General features: G+C 55.1%; 1 protein-coding gene across 3 annotated transcripts in view; it reads left to right on the forward strand.

The window, feature by feature from the left end:
• The first annotated feature begins 152 nt into the window (after positions 1-152).
• NECAB2 (N-terminal EF-hand calcium binding protein 2) overlaps positions 153-17143 on the forward strand; it is a 42226-nt gene continuing 25235 nt past the window's right edge. For all 3 annotated transcript variants that reach the window (XR_004439010.1, XM_033219153.1, XM_033219154.1), the window contains exons 1-5: positions 153-384; positions 3637-3661; positions 10886-10994; positions 13244-13269; positions 13434-13531. Coding sequence is in view for 2 of the 3 variants with exons in the window: in XM_033219153.1 (XP_033075044.1) it covers positions 184-384; positions 3637-3661; positions 10886-10994; positions 13244-13269; positions 13434-13531 (459 nt within the window). In the remaining variant the exon portion in view is untranslated. The remainder of the gene's footprint in view (positions 385-3636; positions 3662-10885; positions 10995-13243; positions 13270-13433; positions 13532-17143) is intronic.

Below are 17143 nucleotides of genomic sequence, written 5' to 3' on the forward strand. Positions count from 1 at the left end.
GTGTCTCGGGGTCCGGCCGGCCCGCCCCCCGGCGCTGGCCAGTCCCCGCGGTGTCCGCGGCCGCGGGGGCAGCGGAGAGAGGGCGGGGCAGCGCGGCCGGCGCGGGGAGGGGGTCGCGCGGGGGCGGGCCGCGGCCGGGCGGGGGTCGGCGGGCTTCCGGGCGGCGGCGGCGGGCGCGGCGCGATGTGCGAGCGGGCGGCGCGCCTGTGCAGGGCCGGCGCGCACAGGCTGCTCCGGGAGCCACCGCAGCAGGGCCGGGCGCTGGGCGGGCTGCTGCGCTGGGTGGGCGCCAGGATGGGCGAGCCCCGGGAGCCGCTGGCCCCCGCCGTCCCCGCGGACCCCGGCCCAGCCTCGCCGCGCGGGGGCACCGCCGTCATCCTGGACGTGAGTACGCGCCGGCCGGGACCCGGAGCCCCCTCCGCCCCTCGGGCGGACCCCGACGCCGCGACTCGCGAGGCCCCCCCCTACCCGGGCAGGAGACCCCCGGCCCCTTCGCGTGCCAGAGCGGGAGTCCCCAGCCCCGCCACGTCCAGGCCGGTCTCCAACCCAGTTGTCTCCCTGGGCCGGAAGACCCCCTCCTCCGCCCCTCCACCCGCACTTCTCCGAGTCCCTGCCTGCCCACAGTGAGGACCCGTGAGCCCCCAGACCCGGCCACTGTCCCCCTAGTTTTGTCCAAGCCAACCCCCCACCCTTTACCCCGCGGGACTGGAGTCCCTCGCCGCCTCCAGCCCCCTCCTCCTCTCCATCCCGGCTCCTGTCCGGAGCGATACTTTTCAGAGGCCCCCAACAACCCCTACCTCTAGCCCACCTCTCTTCGCTCTAGACCCTGAGCCCCCGCTCATCTCACGCCCAAAGACCCTTTGCCCCAGCTACTGCCACTTTAAAAGTGAAGCTTCCTCCCCACCTTCTGTCTTCTCGTCTCCTTTCCGTAGAGCCAGAGCCATCGCCCATCAGCCCTGAGCCGGTACCTCTCTGGTCTTCTCCACCCCGCCCCCTTCCATTCCAAGCCCTCTCTCCTGTCCTCTGTACCCTTCCCCACACCCCTCTACCCTAGCGAGAGCTGGGTCCTCTTCATGGACCAGACTCACCCCCACCCCTCCTAACTCCCCTGGGACGCAAACCACCCGCCTCTGGGAAGCCCACCCCACCCTGCCACCCACCCCACCCGGGAGGGAGCGGCTTGGAGGAAGAAGACTTCTCCCGGCAGAGAGCACTAGGAGGAGGTGGACGGGGCTTCTGGGGGTGTGGACTGCGTGTTTCAGCGAGGGTCCTTCTGGAGTGGCGCTGGGGGCTGCCTCTGCCTGTGTGGTGGATTTCTGGGAGAGTGGTGGGTGTGTGTGAATGTGTGCACACGCGTGTACAGCAGATCCCTGTGAGTACGGGGGGCTCCCTCCCTTCCTCTCTCCTCTTCCCTGCTCCTGGAACCCTTGGCAGGGTCTGGACTCGGGGCGGGGGGTGCTGGACAAAGCAGGGGAAGCTCTAGTGTGCCACACTCACAGGCACACACGCGCGCACGCACACATAGCCAGAGAAACACCTGTGCAGCCACACACACACCCCCCACCCCGTCTCAGGACCCCCACAGAGCTCCCACTGAAAGTCCTAGGCAGAGCCCTGCAGGCCTAGGCTGCCCTGCACGGAAGCCCTGCCCAGTGAGGGTGGGGGCTCTGAGCCTCGGTCTCCTCACCAGCCAAATGGAGTGATGAGTGGTGGCGGGGCGGGGGGTGCTCCTGCAGACTCCTGGAGCTGGCTGACATGACCAGGTGTCAGCCCTGCCATGTCACTCATGTGTTCAGCATTCTTGCCCAGAGCCGGCACCTGCCTGGTGCCTGGCCTCAAGGGGGATCTGGGACACCCAGATAGGGGCCCCAGCTTTGAGGAACCTTGCCCAGTCAGGAACAGGGCTGCAGGGTGCCCAGGCTGGATCTTTGAGGAGGGCCTGGGGGTCTGAGGTTCAGCTGGGAGGAGGGGTGATGTTTGAGAGGCCCTCCCGTGCTTCAGTCTCACTGCCCAGGTGCCTGGAAATGACCAAGGGTGCCCCTGTCTTGTTGCTTGGAGGGATGGGGGTGGAGGGCATCTGTCCTTTACCCTAAGGCGAGGACAGAGGGTGGAAGGGTCAGAGTGAGTATTACTTCCTCCTCCATGGCTGACCTGGCCCCAGCAGCCCTCCCTGGTGTCAGGAAATGTGCACATGTTGCTGCCCCTCCCTGGGTCTCAGCACCCTCCTTGCTACAACAAGCCAGTGAGAGTGGGATGGGGGCCACCCCAGACCCTGGGATCCTTCTCAGGCTTTAAAGTGCTGGTGGGCCAGGCACCGTGGCTCGTGCCTGTAATCCCAGCACTTTGGGAGGCCGAGGCGGGGTCAGGGGTTCGAGACCAGCCTGACCAACAAGGTGAAACCCCGTCTCTACTAAAAAATACAAAAATTAGCCAGGCAGCATTGTGGCAGGTGCCTGTAGTACCAGCTACTGGAGACGCTGAGACAGGAGAATTGCTTAAACCTGGGAGGCAGAGGTTGCAGTGAGCCAAGATCACGCCACTGCACCCCAGCCTGGGCAGCAGAGCGAGACCCCATCTCCAAAAATAAAAAATAAAAAGTACTAGTGAATCAGTTCCCTTAGGATCTGGTGACGGTGAAAGGTCTGATTCCACTACAGTGCAGAGTAGGTGGGGCGTCCTGCATTGCAAACAAGCTCCTGCAGGACCGCCGAACAGCTCCTGTGAATAGCAAGGTCTTGGCACACAGGTGTCACCAATGTGCCTGGGAAGCTTTAAATATGCTGAAATCAGAGCGGGCCTCGCAACAGCTGATTCAGTCACCCTGGGGTGTGGCCTGGGCTGAGGAGGTTTTGAAAGCTCTCCAGGCGATGGTGCTGGAATGGGCGGAAAGCTGCCTTCGAGTCTCATTCTGGCAAGCGGCACCTGCCAGCCAGACCTTGAGGGAAGGGGAGCAGCTCTAGCCCAGGGATTTGGATGTCACTGGAAAGGCAGGAAGAGGAGGCACCTGGTCTGTAGGTTCAGGCCAGCCTTGGAGCTGCCCTTCACCCATCCCTGCCTAATGCAGCCAGAACCTCGTCTGTGGCTCCTTTTCTGAGCTCTTGGCATCCTGTTTCTCCTCCTGCACCCCAAAATTAACACAGTCCTGCCTGTGGCTGGCATTGTCACCAGGCCTTGCAGACACCTCCGTCGGACTTATCCCAACCTCCCTGGAAACACACCGGGGTTCTGGAAGGACTGCAGTGGTAAAGGTTGCGGCGCTCCCTGGGACACTGATTCGGAGTGGTTGTATGCAGCTGAGCGTTTGGCAGTGGTTGAAGCTGCGTGGACTGATGACTGTGGATGTACACCTGCGGGGATGGCTGTAGGCCTGCGTGTGTCTGTCAACATGGCTGGGGGCAGGCTGGTGGTACTGGCAGCCGCTTCCCCGTGGGCAAGGGGAAGGCCTCTGCCTGCAACATCCCTCTCCCGTTCCCCCTGGATCCCTGCCCAGGGATGGGGAGAGGGAAGGGGGGCTCAGCTTCCCAAGACCCTAAGCTGCTCCTGGGAGAAGAGAAGGATCCCAGTATCCGGTCAGAGGCCACCGGAAGGGCTTGCCTCTCCCTGGCCCAGGGCTGACTCAGCCTCTCTTTTCTGCAGATTTTCCGCCGTGCGGACAAAAATGGTGAGTTTGCTTTCCAGGCAGTCTGCCGCCCCGCTCCTTCTGTCCTTGTGCCTCATGGGGAGGGGATCAGGGATAGGAGACATGTGCAACTCTGAGCCTAAAGGCTTGGAGCGCAGGGGTCTGAAATTAGAAGGCCAAATCCTTCTGCTGCTCTGTGCCTCAGTCTCCCCATCTGTCAAATGGGAATCCTAGTAGGGCCTACTTAGCAGGGATAACTCCACTCGAGGGCTCAATGAGTCATGTCTGTGATGCCAAGAACAATGACTGGCTGTGGTAAGTGCTGGGTGTACTTCAGGCCTTTTCCTAGCTGGGCTGGACCAGAGGAGCCCAGGCTGGGGCCCAGAAACCCTCCTTTAAAGGAAGCCCCCAGCTTCACACTAGGTCCTTTACAAGACTTGGTGCACTTCTTCGTAGCAACCTGAGCAGTCAGTGCTCTTGCCTGTGTTGACACCATAGCGGCCCAGAGAGGTTAAGCAATTTGCCCCAGGGTTGCCCAGCTGCGTGAAAGAAGTGGAGGCTCTCCTGCAGACCCGGGCCCTTTTCCCCATATCTCTCAGCCTCTTCAAAAATGTGAGCAGCATCTTGTGCCACGGAATTCATAGCACTCCACTTCTCCTGACTCCTTGGAAGGGCTCCACTTGGAGAAGGAGCCCAGGCCTTGAGAGTAAGCACGGTTAGGAAGGCCCAGCTGAGCCTCAGCTAACACAAAGCACCACGCCTGCTTAAAAATACCATACAGGTGCAACGCAAGTCACTGTGGACTTTAACCAAGACACATTCCCTCTCTGGGCCTTGGTTTTCCCGCGGGTAAAGTGGGACAGTAACACTTGCCCTGCCTCCTTCCCTGGGTTTTGGGGAAAAGCCAGAAAGGGGGTGTGGGTGACAAATGTTTTTAAAGAGAATTGAGTGCTCCTGGTGTGTTCATTTATTGAGAAAATCCACATCAAGTACCAAACCTGTGCCAGGGGAAGAGCAGGCAACAGAGACCCTGTGACCTGCCCCGGGACCCTTGGTCCTCAACACCTCTGGCTCCGGTTCCTCTCCTGCACAAGCTGGAGTTGAGGATGGCAGCTCTGGCCTGGGTCTCCGGCACCCGCCTCATCCCTGGGAGTTGCTGTTGATGGCTCCCACCCAGGGCGGTTGCAGGGTGAATTTGGAGGCCTTGGATGGGGGTGGAAGGGCAGTGCACAGGCCTGGGCTGGAATCAGTTCCGACAAGTCTCCCACCCTGGCCTCCTGCATCCCTGGGGGTGACGGTGACCACTCCCAGGCTTCTGGGGAAGAAGGACCATCAGCAGTGATTCCATACGGAGGAGAGGAGGAAATAAGAGGGACGTAGGGAGATGATGTGGCTCTGGAAAAACAGCCATAGCATCATGGCGTGAAAAGCCTTGGAGATCAGCCGGGGAAACAGGAGGCTGTCCCTGAGATGGGGTCACTGGAAGCCTCAGCGTCATTGTCTGTGTGCTCGTCTGGCTCCTCTAGCAGGTTGAGAGGTAGGGATTTGGGTTTGTCCCTTGTCCTGGGCCCGATACCCAGCATACAGTAGGTCCTCGGTAAATGTCTGTAGACTTCGTGGACGTGTTTGTTGCTGAGAGTGTAGCTGTGCGTATCTCGGTGACTCAGCAGCGTACAGCTGCTGGCAATGCGTGTGTCCAGTGTGGGCCTCTAGCCACAGCTGTATATCCCGAGTGTGTGTGTGTGTGTGTGCGTGTAGTTTGTGTGCAGAGCCGGTGTGGGCCTCTACCATAGCTGTACATCCTGAGTGTGTGTGCAGTTTCTGTGTGTGTGTGTGTAGTTTGTGTGCAGAGCAGGTGTGGGCCTCTACTATGGCTGTCCATCCTGAGTGTGTGTGCAGTTTGTGTGTGTGCGTGTAGTTTGTGTGCAGAGCAGGTGTGGGCCTCTACTATGGCTGTATATCCTGAGTGTGTGTGCAGTTTGTGTGTGTGTGTGTGTAGTTTGTGTGCAGAGCAGGTGTGGGCCTCTACCATGGCTGTACATCCTGAGTGTGTGTGCAGTTTGTGTGTGTGTGTGTAGTTTGTGTGCAGAGCAGGTGTGGGCCTCTACCACAGCTGTACATCCTGAGTGTGTGTGCAGTTTGTGTGTGTGTGTGTGTGTAGTTTGTGTGCAGAGCAGGTGTGGGCCTCTACCATGGCTGTACATCCTGAGTGTGTGTGCCGTTTGTGTGTGTGTGTGTGTAGTTTGTGTGCAGAGCAGGTGTGGGCCTCTCCTATGGCTGTCCATCCCGAGTATGCAGTTTGCGTGTGTGTGTCTTCCTGTGTGCGGATCTGCGGGAGCCATTGCAATGTGTACACTTTGGTGGGTGGTGCCTGGCCCCCTCGAGCATAGATGGGGTTCTGTCCTTGCTGCAGGCTCCCCCCGTCAGAGGTCATGTGTCGCCCTGAGCACAGCTGTGGGACCCTCAGTTTAATTACTGCAGCCCCCCAAAGGCCGAGCCTGTTCCTTCTTGGGGCTTACATCTTCCCAGCCACCATGTGACCGCTGGGGGCTGTCACCAGGGTGAATGTGGGTGTGAGATACGGGTTCCAGCAAGAGCTTCCCAGGTCCCGGAGCCTGACTGCCTAGGCTCAAGTCCTGGCTCAGCCGCGGCGAGTCACCAAACTCCCCAGCCTCAGTTTCCTCATCTGTAAATGGGAACGATGGTGACAGCACCCACCTCGGACGGCTGTCTGAGGATAGAGCTGCTCTCCTGTCTTGGCTCACTGAAGATGTCAGTAACTCCCAGCTGCTCTGCCTCAAATGCCTTGGAAATGGGAGTCCGCAGGAGTGGCTTGTCTGGAGGGGTTTGATTCCTCCATGCTCAGCAGGGAGTTTGGTCTGGTGGAGGCTGCCAGCAGCCACTGAACATCTATTATGCACCAGAACTTGAACGCGCTTTTTCCTTTAATCTTCATGGTGATCCTACTGAGACCAGAAGTATCAACCCCCCACCCTCCTTCAAGATGACAAAAACAAGGCTCGGAGATGGCACGTGATAGTCTTCACATGGTCGGGGGGCAGCGGTGCAGGCAGGTTCTGATTCAACGCAGCAGCTTAAAGCATGTAGGAGTGGGGATGAGACTTGGTGTGGGTATAGATAGGGGAGTGGTGTGTGGGAATAGGGTGGCTGGGGAAAGAAGAATGAGTGTAGGGGTGCGAATAGATGTCAAGGAGTTGTGGGTGCAGGGATGAGAGCAGGTGTGCAGGGAGGTGTGGGTGCAGGGATGAGAGCAGGTGTGCAGGGAGGTGTGGGTGCAGGGATGGGAACAGCTGTGCAGGGAGGTGTGGGTGCAGGGATGGGAACAGGTGTGTGGGAGGTGTGGATGCAGGGATGGGAACAGCTGTGCAGGGAGGTTTGGGTGCAGGGATGGGAACAGGTATGCAGAGGGCTGTGGGTGCAGGGATGGGAACAGCTGTGCAGGGAGGTGTGGGTGCAGGGATGGGAACAGCTGTGCAGGGAGGTGTGGGTGCAGGGATGGGAACAGGTGTGTGGGAGGTGTGGATGCAGGGATGGGAACAGCTGTGCAGGGAGGTTTGGGTGCAGGGATGGGAACAGGTATGCAGAGGGCTGTGGGTGCAGGGATGGGAACAGCTGTGCAGGGAGGTGTGGGTGCAGGGATGGGAACAGCTGTGCAGGGAGGTGTGGGTGCAGGGATGGGAACAGCTGTGCAGGGAGGTGTGGGTGCAGGGATGGGAACAGGTATGCAGGGAGGTGTGGGTGCAGGGATGGGAACAGGTATGCAGAGGGCTGTGGATGCAGGGATGGGAACAGGTGTGCATGGAGGTGTGGGTGCAGGGATGGGAACAGGTGTGTGGGAGGTGTGGGTGCAGGGATGGGAACAGGCTTGCAGGGGAGTGTGGGTGCAGGGATGGGAACAGCTGTGCAGGGAGGTGTGGGTGCAGGGATGGGAACAGCTGTGCAGGGAGGTGTGAATGTAGGGATGGGAACAGGTGTGCATGGGGGTGTGGGTGCAGGGATGGGAACAGGTGTGCAGGGAGGTGTGGGTGCAGGGATGGGAACAGCTGTGCAGGGAGGTGTGGGTGCAGGGATGGGAACAGGTGTGCATGGGGGTGTGGGTGCAGGGATGGGAACAGGTGTGCAGGGAGGTGTGGGTGCAGGGATGGGAACAGCTGTGTGGGAGGTGTGGGTGCAGGGATGGGAACAGGCGTGCGGGGAGTGTGGGTGCAGGGATGAGAACAGACGTGTGGGAGGTGTGGGTGCAGGGATGGGAACAGACGTGCAGGGAGGTGTGGGTGCAGGGATGGGAACAGGTGTGCAGGGGGTGCAGGTGTGGAGGCAGATAGGCACACAAGCACACACAGGACTACTCAACACTGATGCTAGCCCTGCCTCAGGTGTCCACAAGAAGGATGGATGGGGGTGCAAACTCAAAGGAGCCCCCAGGCTGCCCTTAGGCCTTAGAGATTACAGGAGCAAAGGCTCAGGGCTGGCCTATTAGGGTGGTTCCTGTGACAGAGACTTGTTTGGCTGAGATGGACACCAGATGCCCAGTCCCTATGGGAAGGTTAGCATGAGGGGCTTGACTGGCATCCTGGGACATAAACCCAGAGGGTGGCAGAGGGCTAAGTGCCAGACAGCATTCCCTCCAGGGACATGGACACTGGTAGGCTCTTGGCATTTGAAAGGTCATGGAGATGCTGAGTTCGTGCTAATTAGCAAAGACACCTGCAAAAGGCTTGCTTGGGGTCTCTGGCAGAAGTGCCGGCGCTGACCCGCTTGGCCTGTCTAATTGGACTGGGGGCCTGCGTAGGCCATGTTTTTCCTCATTAGCGGATTCATTAGGCCGGTGGTCAGGCGTTCAGGGTAAGCGGAAAGCTCTGTGATGGGGCACCTTGCTGGCCCCTGTCTGCCTGCTCTCCCTGGGTGCAGAGGGGGACCAAGGTACCTCGACAGGCACGTGGGGAGATGAGGCAGCCAGAGGGAGGCTGGGGTTGGGGCTCACTAAGACCTTCCTGTCATGCGCATGGTGACTATCCCTCACCCAAAGTGGGGGTGCCTGAGCCAGCACCCACCCCCTGCTGGGTAGGTGGCGATCTCGCTGCAGGATCCTACCCCTGGATTAGGTTGAGAGCCTGGACTTGGGAGCCAGATGGCCTGGGTTCAGGCTTCAGCTGTAGGACCTAGGCAAGTACCCTAATGGCTCCGTGCCCCATTTACCCCTCTCTAAAACAGAAGTGATGGCACTACCTGTGTCTTGTTGTGAAGACTAAAGGAATGAGCATGTGGAAGGAACTCCACGTGTGGCCTGACTCCGTACCGTGATTCCTGGGTTTTATCTTCAGTCTTGCTGAAGACACTTGGAAGGCGTTCTCTGTCACAGAACACAGAAAGCCACAACTTCGATTTCACTTATTTCATGGCTGACTATGGACTTTTTGTTGTTAGGTTTTGAGTCTTTGGTTTGTGCATGTGTGGTTGGATTGGGGTTTTGTTGGCCTTTCCTTTGAAAGTCAAATTCTTCCCACTGTAACCTCGAAATCTGCGCTGCGATGTTGGGGGCATCTTGGGATATTGGCCCTAGTCCCCCACGCACACATGTTCATGTTGTTTACCAGCCTCTGATACTTTATGCCCTGTGGGGTTAAAGAGAAAAGTGGTGGCATGAAACCATGGTAAGATCTGAAGACCCCCCTCTCCTGAGCTTATGCTCTCACCCTGTGTTGAGCTCCAGCAGAGCTGCTAGGAGCACAGACAGAAGCACTAGAGCCTTTAAAGTTTAAGAATGACTCATTCTGAAACCAAGTAGGTCTGCCATGTCGGGTTAGGCAGATTGTGTGCTGCACAAGGGCACGCACCCGAGGAAGTGGAGGGTTTCAAATCCAGGCTACAATCCACTTTCAACACGTGCGCCAACACTGGTCTCATCCTCTCAGCAGAGAAAGTAGTGTCTTTTTCTAATCCACAGGAAGGTGCCATGTGGACTTGCAGGGCCCTTGTCCCAAGCACCCAGCTTTGAATGCAGATCCTCTGGAAGTAATGTGAGGGGTTTATGTAGAGAGGCTGGGGGCCAGGAACCGTCGTGGGCTCCCTTTTCTCCCTGACCTCCATGCCCCTCACATAGTTTCTGTTAAGGAGGAACAGATCCTTGAGGAGGGGGAGGTGGCTGCAGGGCAGGTGGGGGATGAGCTTGCTGGCGTTTGCTCAGCAGGTCTGTCTAGGTGGAAGGAACTGAGGGTAGAAGCTTAGGGACTGCCTTCCAGAGTCCCTGATGTTCTGCTCAAGCCACCTCCCCTGGTGGCCCAATCTGATCCAAACCCACAAGACCTTCCTGGTGGGGCCAAAAGTGTACCCAGAACAACTGCGAGTGAGGGGAGGTGAGGCGATGGGCAGGACAGGTGGTATGCGTCAGCTGTGGACACCCCTCTGTGGAGCTCCACCTCAGAAGCACAGCCTCTGGCCAGAGCATTGGCACCTCCAGGCCTGGCACCTCCTTCCCGCATGGCTTGACATCTAGACAGCTGCATCTGTGGCCTGGGAGAGGAGGTAACAGTGAGAACCTCATGCCAGCCATTGGCAGGCATCTCATGCTGCCTCAGGGAAGGACTTGAAGTTTGCCACATAGATGGGGCAGAGAAGAAAGGGTTGTTCTGTACTCTAAGAACAGTGCTGAGAGAGTCAAGGCTTAGGGGCTGGGATTGGGGATGGGGATGTGGGGAGACCACTTGGCATTTGGAAGCTATGGAGTGGTGGCTCATCCAGCTGCTGGGCTTTGGATCCACTTCATACCGATGGTGTGACATGGGACAAGTTGCTCACACTGGGTTATCTTAAATAGCACCTGCTTCCAGGTGGCCATGTAAATTAATGAGAGAAAATTCCCTGGCAGGGGCAGGTACTCTGTATTTGTTGAATACATGGAAACTGTTGAGTGCATGGTGAGCCCAAGAAAGCTAGCTATTGCATTATTGTTGGTTTGAGGATTATCTGTAAACAGGCATTGGTCTGGGAATTAGCTGGATGAGGCAGTGATACTCTATGTACTGGAGGTTACTGGTTAGTGTGGGAATTAGCTGGGTGGGTAGGGATTATCTAAAATGGAATTTGTCTTTTAGTTTGGGAGTTAACTGGGAGGGCAGGGATTATCTGAGCTGGAGTTCCTCTGTCAGTCAGGGCATTGCCTGGATTTGGGGGCCATGCATGCACTGGCTCCACCAGCCTTATCTCTGCAGACACCAGCTCTTTTCCCTGCTTCCTTCCTTGCAGATGATGGGAAGCTGTCCTTGGAGGAATTCCAGCTCTTCTTTGCAGATGGTGTCCTCAGTGAGAAAGAACTTGAGGATCTCTTTCACACTATTGATTCTGACAACACCAAGTGAGCTTCAGTCCTGGTTGGCAGAGTGGGGGCATGTGTGGGCCATGGTGGAGGCATCTTTTCATCTAGTCTCCATTCCTAGTCCCCTGTAAGGGGCAGGAGAACTGAAAATCCCCAAATTTGCTAATCCGGAAGTCAGCTCTTCACCGCCTGGGGTGACTGGGGCGTGTGCAGATTCGTATTGCATTGGCTACTATCGCAAGTGTGTCTCTTCTGAGTGCACATGGCCAACTAAGGAGAGACTCTCGGTTTTGCAGTGGACATGGGATTATGAAAATGGGAAGTTGGCAATGACTTCATCTTTCTGCCATCTTCAGCCAGCAGCTGGTTCTAACCTTAGCCCCAATGCCTGTGCATCCTCCTAGTCCTAACTGTGAGGTTGAACCTCACCCTAACACTGACTTCTGTGTTAAAGCAAACACGAATCCTAACTCAACACTACATCTACCATTATACCGTATTAAACCTGTTCTCCAACCCAGTCATAACCCTAACCTGCATCTCAGAATCAGTCAAAAACTCTGGCTCCACCCCATCTCTAAATCAAGTGGGAAATGCAGATTCTATTCAGACTTACACTTGGTCCTTCCCAACGTCACCTCCAATCTTGCCCTTGGGATTCCCCAGACAGGATGAGGTCTGAGCCCTCTCCTCAACCCCACCTTCAGGAGGGATCAGAGCCCCACCTGATCTCCTTTCTCAGGACTACTTGCGTGATGAGGACCCAAGTGTCCAGAGGGCTGCTTAGGGCACATTTGGTAAGTTGAGGTTCTCTGAGACTGGCTAGAGATGGTCTGGACAAGAAGCTACCACAAAACCAGTGTGCAAGGGGCAGAGCACAATGGTGGCTTGGACCAGAGGCTGGGGCTGAGAGTGTCCTGGGGGCACTGGCTGGGCACCAGGATGTGGTAAGTGGAGCATACACCATCCTCTGGGAAAGGCCACTTTAAAGAAATGGCTTCAGGCTGCAGACTGCAGAATGGAGAACTCTCTGGAGCCAGATGGAGATTTCTGAGCTGTTACTGCAGCTTCCTGGGGTGCTTTGAAGGGGCCAGGCAGGTGCCCATTGATTTAGACCTTCTCTTTCAGGGCCTTTTGTGTTAGGGCCAGCAGGGTACAGGAGGGGGTGGAGGTGGAGGGAGAAGGAGGCACTGGTTTGAGAGTCGAATTGTGAGAGTGTGTGTGGGTGGGTGGGGGTGCAGGGAGGACTCGTGGTTATGGAAGGTCAAAGCTCTGAAAGACTTTCAGGATTAATCTCCTCAACATTCCCTAAGGTGTAAGCCACAAACATTAGCTCCTTGGGATGCTAAATAGACTTTGTGCCCAAAAGAGTGCACAAACAAAAAGATTTGTTAAACACGAATTAAAGCAGAATGACAGGGTCGCTTTCTGCAGGACTTGCCAGAACTCTGAGTATGAGATGGAGGCTGGAGGCACCTCCTGACAGAGCATGCAAAGCCTCCGAGTGCAGATTCACTGGGCCACAGAAGCCTTCTGTCCAGATGCGCCTTGCTGAGCCTGGGCTCCTCTGAGCACGAGGAGGAACCTGGTCCCAGAAAGGGCCACCACTGTACTGGGTCCCTTGCACATTGACTTGGCAGTTGCTCCTTATCCAGAGCATCTCTAGCTAGTCCCAGAGGGCCCCAGCTTATCAAATCTGCTCCTAAGCTGCAGAACCACCATGGTTGCCAGCACTGCAGCCCTGATCTTGGGGCTGGTGTATGCTCCTTCACTGCCATGGGGATAGGCTCATGCTCAGCCTGCTCCCCCAAGAAAGGACAGGACCCTTCTCCAGGCTGCAGGAATGGGGATGTGGGACCCAGGGGCTGGGACCAGAACAAGAAGGGCTCTGCCACACCCCCAAGGACTCCAGGACCCAGCAGGCAGGGTCTCCTGGGGGTGGGTCAGTGGGTCAGGTGAGAGCTTTGTTGACAGCCCGTCACAGTAACGGGTCCCCACCCTCTGTCCCTTTACCCCTTTCCCGGCCCCTGGCTTGGCCCTACCCTTGGTGTCATTTATTCATGATGGGGTCAGCAGACTCAGAAAACAGAAGAAGGGTGGGCGGTGTCGGGTCAGACAGACATGGGCCTTCAGGGCTGGGGGTGTCACCTACCTGCTGCACACTCATCTATAACGCGGGGCTTGTGGGGCAGCACACAGGCTGCGAAGAGCAGGCGGGATGTGTGTTTTCGCAGGCTGTGCAGGGTCAGGCCTGCTAACCCCCTCTCTGTCTCTGTCTGTCTCTGCAGCCACGTAGACACCAAGGAGCTGTGTGGTAGGTGCCTGGCTATTCTGGGACCAAGATGGGGGTGCCGGGATGGGGCTGGAGGAGAAGGTCCTGAGGCAGGGAGGCTGGGGCTAGCGCAGGTGGGAGGGGCAGGAGTGCTGAGTGGGAGGGGCAGGACCTGTGACCCCTGACCTTTGTCTTTCCTTCCCCAGATTACTTTGTGGACCACATGGGTGACTATGAGGATGTCCTGGCCTCCCTGGAGACCTTGAATCACTCTGTATTGAAGGCCATGGGTTATACCAAGAAGGTCAGTGGGTGTAGGTGGCCCCGGGGGTCCAGGGCTCCAGTGCTGCTTCAGCTCCACCCTTGCCTAAAGATGCCTGGATTTTTGAAGACAGGCGCCAGGGAGGCCTACCTCAGGGGTGGGCTTTGCTTGGGCCTCTCCCAAGCAGCTGAGATAAACTGGGAAGAGAATGGAATGGCATGGTGAATGGCTGTGGTTGGGAGCAGGAGGCATTTTCCTGGAGTCAGGTCTGATCCTGGGCTGGGGTCTTAGAAAAGGTGGGTGCAATCACCCTATGCCCTTAAGGGGTCCGCAGACAGGTGTCGTACACTGTAGGTCGGGCTTACAAGACTGGGGGCGGGGCGGGGTTGGGGGTGGGGGTGGTTCGTGCATCTGAACCTGGCCCCATATCAGGTTCTCAATGCTCAGCACCTGGTTTAATCTCACAGCAACCCTATGAGTGGTTACTATCATCTCCACCATCTCACAGCTATGGAAACAGAGGCTCACAAAGGTGAACTCAACAGAGTCACAGCCAGACAGCCATAGCTGCTGGCTGGGATGAGAAGGGAAACTGAGTCAGGGGTGACAGGAGGCATGGGAGTGCAGCATGAGACTCCAGGCACACCCAGGAGGCAACCGGAGAGTCAGTCAACCAGGAGCAGAGGGCAGCCATTGGGCACACCAGTCCAGGCCCACGGTGAGGGAACTGGGAGCATGCAAGGATGAGGGACACACAGGTGCTCGAGGCAGCAGCCACCATCACCCTACCCTGAGTTTTGGGAGCCCAGAAAAGCCCAGCCCTGTCTGCCAGTTGAGGCCGGGGAACTTAGCTGATAAAACCAGCCAGACCTGGCTGAAGGATTTGAGCTGGTCATTTCCCTTTCTGAGCCTCAGTTTCTCCATCTGTGAAATGGAGACATCCACCTTATGAATTATGAAATCCTTCAGAGATTGAGTAAAGTAAGGCTTCTGAGCTATTGAGCATACAGGACAGAGCACAGAGCAAAGGCACCTGCTGGTTTGTATCAATAGGTTCCTACTGTATGCTCAGCCAGACGTTAAAACCCATCCTGTGTGATTTTCCCATGCTTCTCAGTTACTGCCTGCCATGTATTAGAGAGTCTCTGTTTTGCCATATATCTAAAAATAGCTGGGCCTCATTCTGAACCTCCAGGATTCCACATTTCCATTTCTGTCCCAGTATCATGCTGTTTTGAGTCTTGCTGTTTTAGAGTATATTTTAATACCATGTAAGACCTGCTCCCTCCAATTATGAATCTTTGTAGAATATCGTTTGATATCCCAAAGTATCAAGGTATAGGCGGTGGATTAGAAGGTAGCTTGGAAAGATCCCAGGCTTCTGAGTCACCCAGACAAGGGTGGCAACCCCAGCTCTGCTCCAAACAGGCTGTGTGAGGTCACCATATGCTCACGGGTGACCTTGGGAAATGGAAATCACCTCCTTGAGCCTGGGTTTTCTCACTTTAGAAGGGCCCATGTCCTAGCCATGCTATGAGGCATTCATAACATCCATGGTTGCATCTTAGTCTGTAGTCAGACTTTTCAGGAACATAACAGAGTTCTCCGTCACTGTCTACCGATACAAGTTAGACCGGTTTTAGAGATCTCGCTCTCGGAAATCATATGCATGTGATGTCAGGGGTGGTCTTTGGTGGTTTTTTTGGCAGTCGTGGTGATGACAGGTTGTTGCATCCGTGATTGGCATTTCTTTTTTTTCTTTTTCTTTTTTTTGAGACAGAGTCTCACTCTTTTGCCCAGGCTGGAGTGCAGTGATGCAATGTCAGCTCACTGCATCCTGTGCCTCCTGGGTTTGAGTGATTCTCCTGCCTTAGCCTCCTGAGTAGCTGGGACTACAGGCGCCCACCACCACTCCTGGGTAATTTTTGTAGTTTTAGTAGAGATGGGGTTTCACCATGTTGGCCAGGCTGGTTTCAAACTCCTGACCTCAGGGGATCCGCTGCCTCGGCCTGCTACAGTGCTGGGATTCTAGGTGTGATGTGATTGGCATTTCTTGTGCTTGCGTAGTTCCTCACTGGGTTTTGTTTGTAGAAGTGCAGCTGGTCGGTTGTTGTTTTGAATGCTTTTCTTGTATGTGCTGTTGGCTTTCATCAAGCTGTAGCCTCAGTTATTTAGAGTGCTGTTGTCTCTGCATTCTAGCACGTGCCCCTCTTGCTTCCGTCTATCCTGTGGCATTTCCCCGCGTGTTCTAAAACACCGTGGTGGGGACTGGCCAGACACGCTTGATTGGCTCCTGATTTTCGAGTGCATCTCTAGTAGTTCTCTGCTGATTATCATATTAATACCAGGTCTTACTTTAGAATCCTCATCAGCATGTTGGAGAAATACTTTTTGCATTCCCTTTGTTCCATTTTGTCTTAGGAGGGTGGTAGTGAATGTTTTCAAATGCCTTTTGGTATTTTTAAATGATCATATGACTTTTTCCCCCTAAGCTATTGATGGGCTGGATGCTATTTTTAGATTGTTTCATTTTGAACAATCCTTAGCTCCCTGTGATAAGCCCTAATTGGTACATTATTCTTTTATCACATTACTGAGTCCTTGTCATGAGCCAAGAATTTTATCTCTGTCTCCATTGGGAATGGAGATTGGATGATAGCTTGGGAATGATTTTGTGAGGTGGTTTTGAATGTATTCTGTGTATGAATCAGCTTCTCTAACATAGAATCATTTTTCTACATAAAAATAGAACTTATCCGTAACTCTTGGGTCTTGGTGTTAAACAAGGGAGGGGATTATTTTCATAGTTATTTTAATGTCATCCCTACTTTTAGTCAACTTTTTCACTTGTCCATTGTAGTATATTTTTAAACAAAACTGCCCTGGGCATAGTTGTTTTTATAATCAGTCCTACGTGGAATGTTTTTACGATTATTTTTAAAAATCTAAAACACTGTTTGACACAAGCAGCCACTTAATGCAGATTAAGTTCAATAAAAGATCTGCTGCCCCTCATGGTGGCTCACGCCTGTTATTCCAGCACTTTGGGAGGCTGAGGCGGGAGGATCACTTGAGCCCAGAAGTTCAAGACCACCCTGGGCAACATAGTGGGACCTCGTTTCTACCAAAAACGAAACAAAACAAAATTAGCCAAGCGTGGTGGCATGCGCCTGTAGTTCCCACCTACTTGGGAGGCTGAGGTGGGAGGATCTCTGGAACCTGGGAGGTTGAGGCTACAGTGGCGCACAGCATGCCACTGTACCCCAGCCCGGGTGACAAGAGAAACCCTGTCTCTCAAAAATAAAAAAATAAAATTTGCTGCTATAGCTCACATCCTAAGTGTCTCCTATTTTTCTACATTTTAAAACCTTCTATTTGACAGTTTTGCCTGTTTTAATTAGCTGTTTGAAATATCAAGCTCCTGGCACATTTATTTAAATTTCATGACATGTTTTCTCATTTATTTATAGTTCCTATCATTATTATTTCCTCCCTCTTAAAACTTTAGGTTTGTTGTTTTTGCTGTTCTTTTTCATATGTGAAATGGAATGCTTACTTTTTTTTATAATGTTTGAAATTTTAAAAATTTACTTTTGACGGGGGCTGGGTGCCGTGGCTCACGCCTGTTATCTCAGCACTTTGGGAGGCCGGGAC

Source organism: Trachypithecus francoisi, unplaced genomic scaffold, assembly GCF_009764315.1.
Source record: "Trachypithecus francoisi isolate TF-2019V2 unplaced genomic scaffold, Tfra_2.0 Lachesis_group10, whole genome shotgun sequence".
Classification (NCBI taxonomy): Eukaryota; Metazoa; Chordata; class Mammalia; order Primates; family Cercopithecidae; genus Trachypithecus; species Trachypithecus francoisi.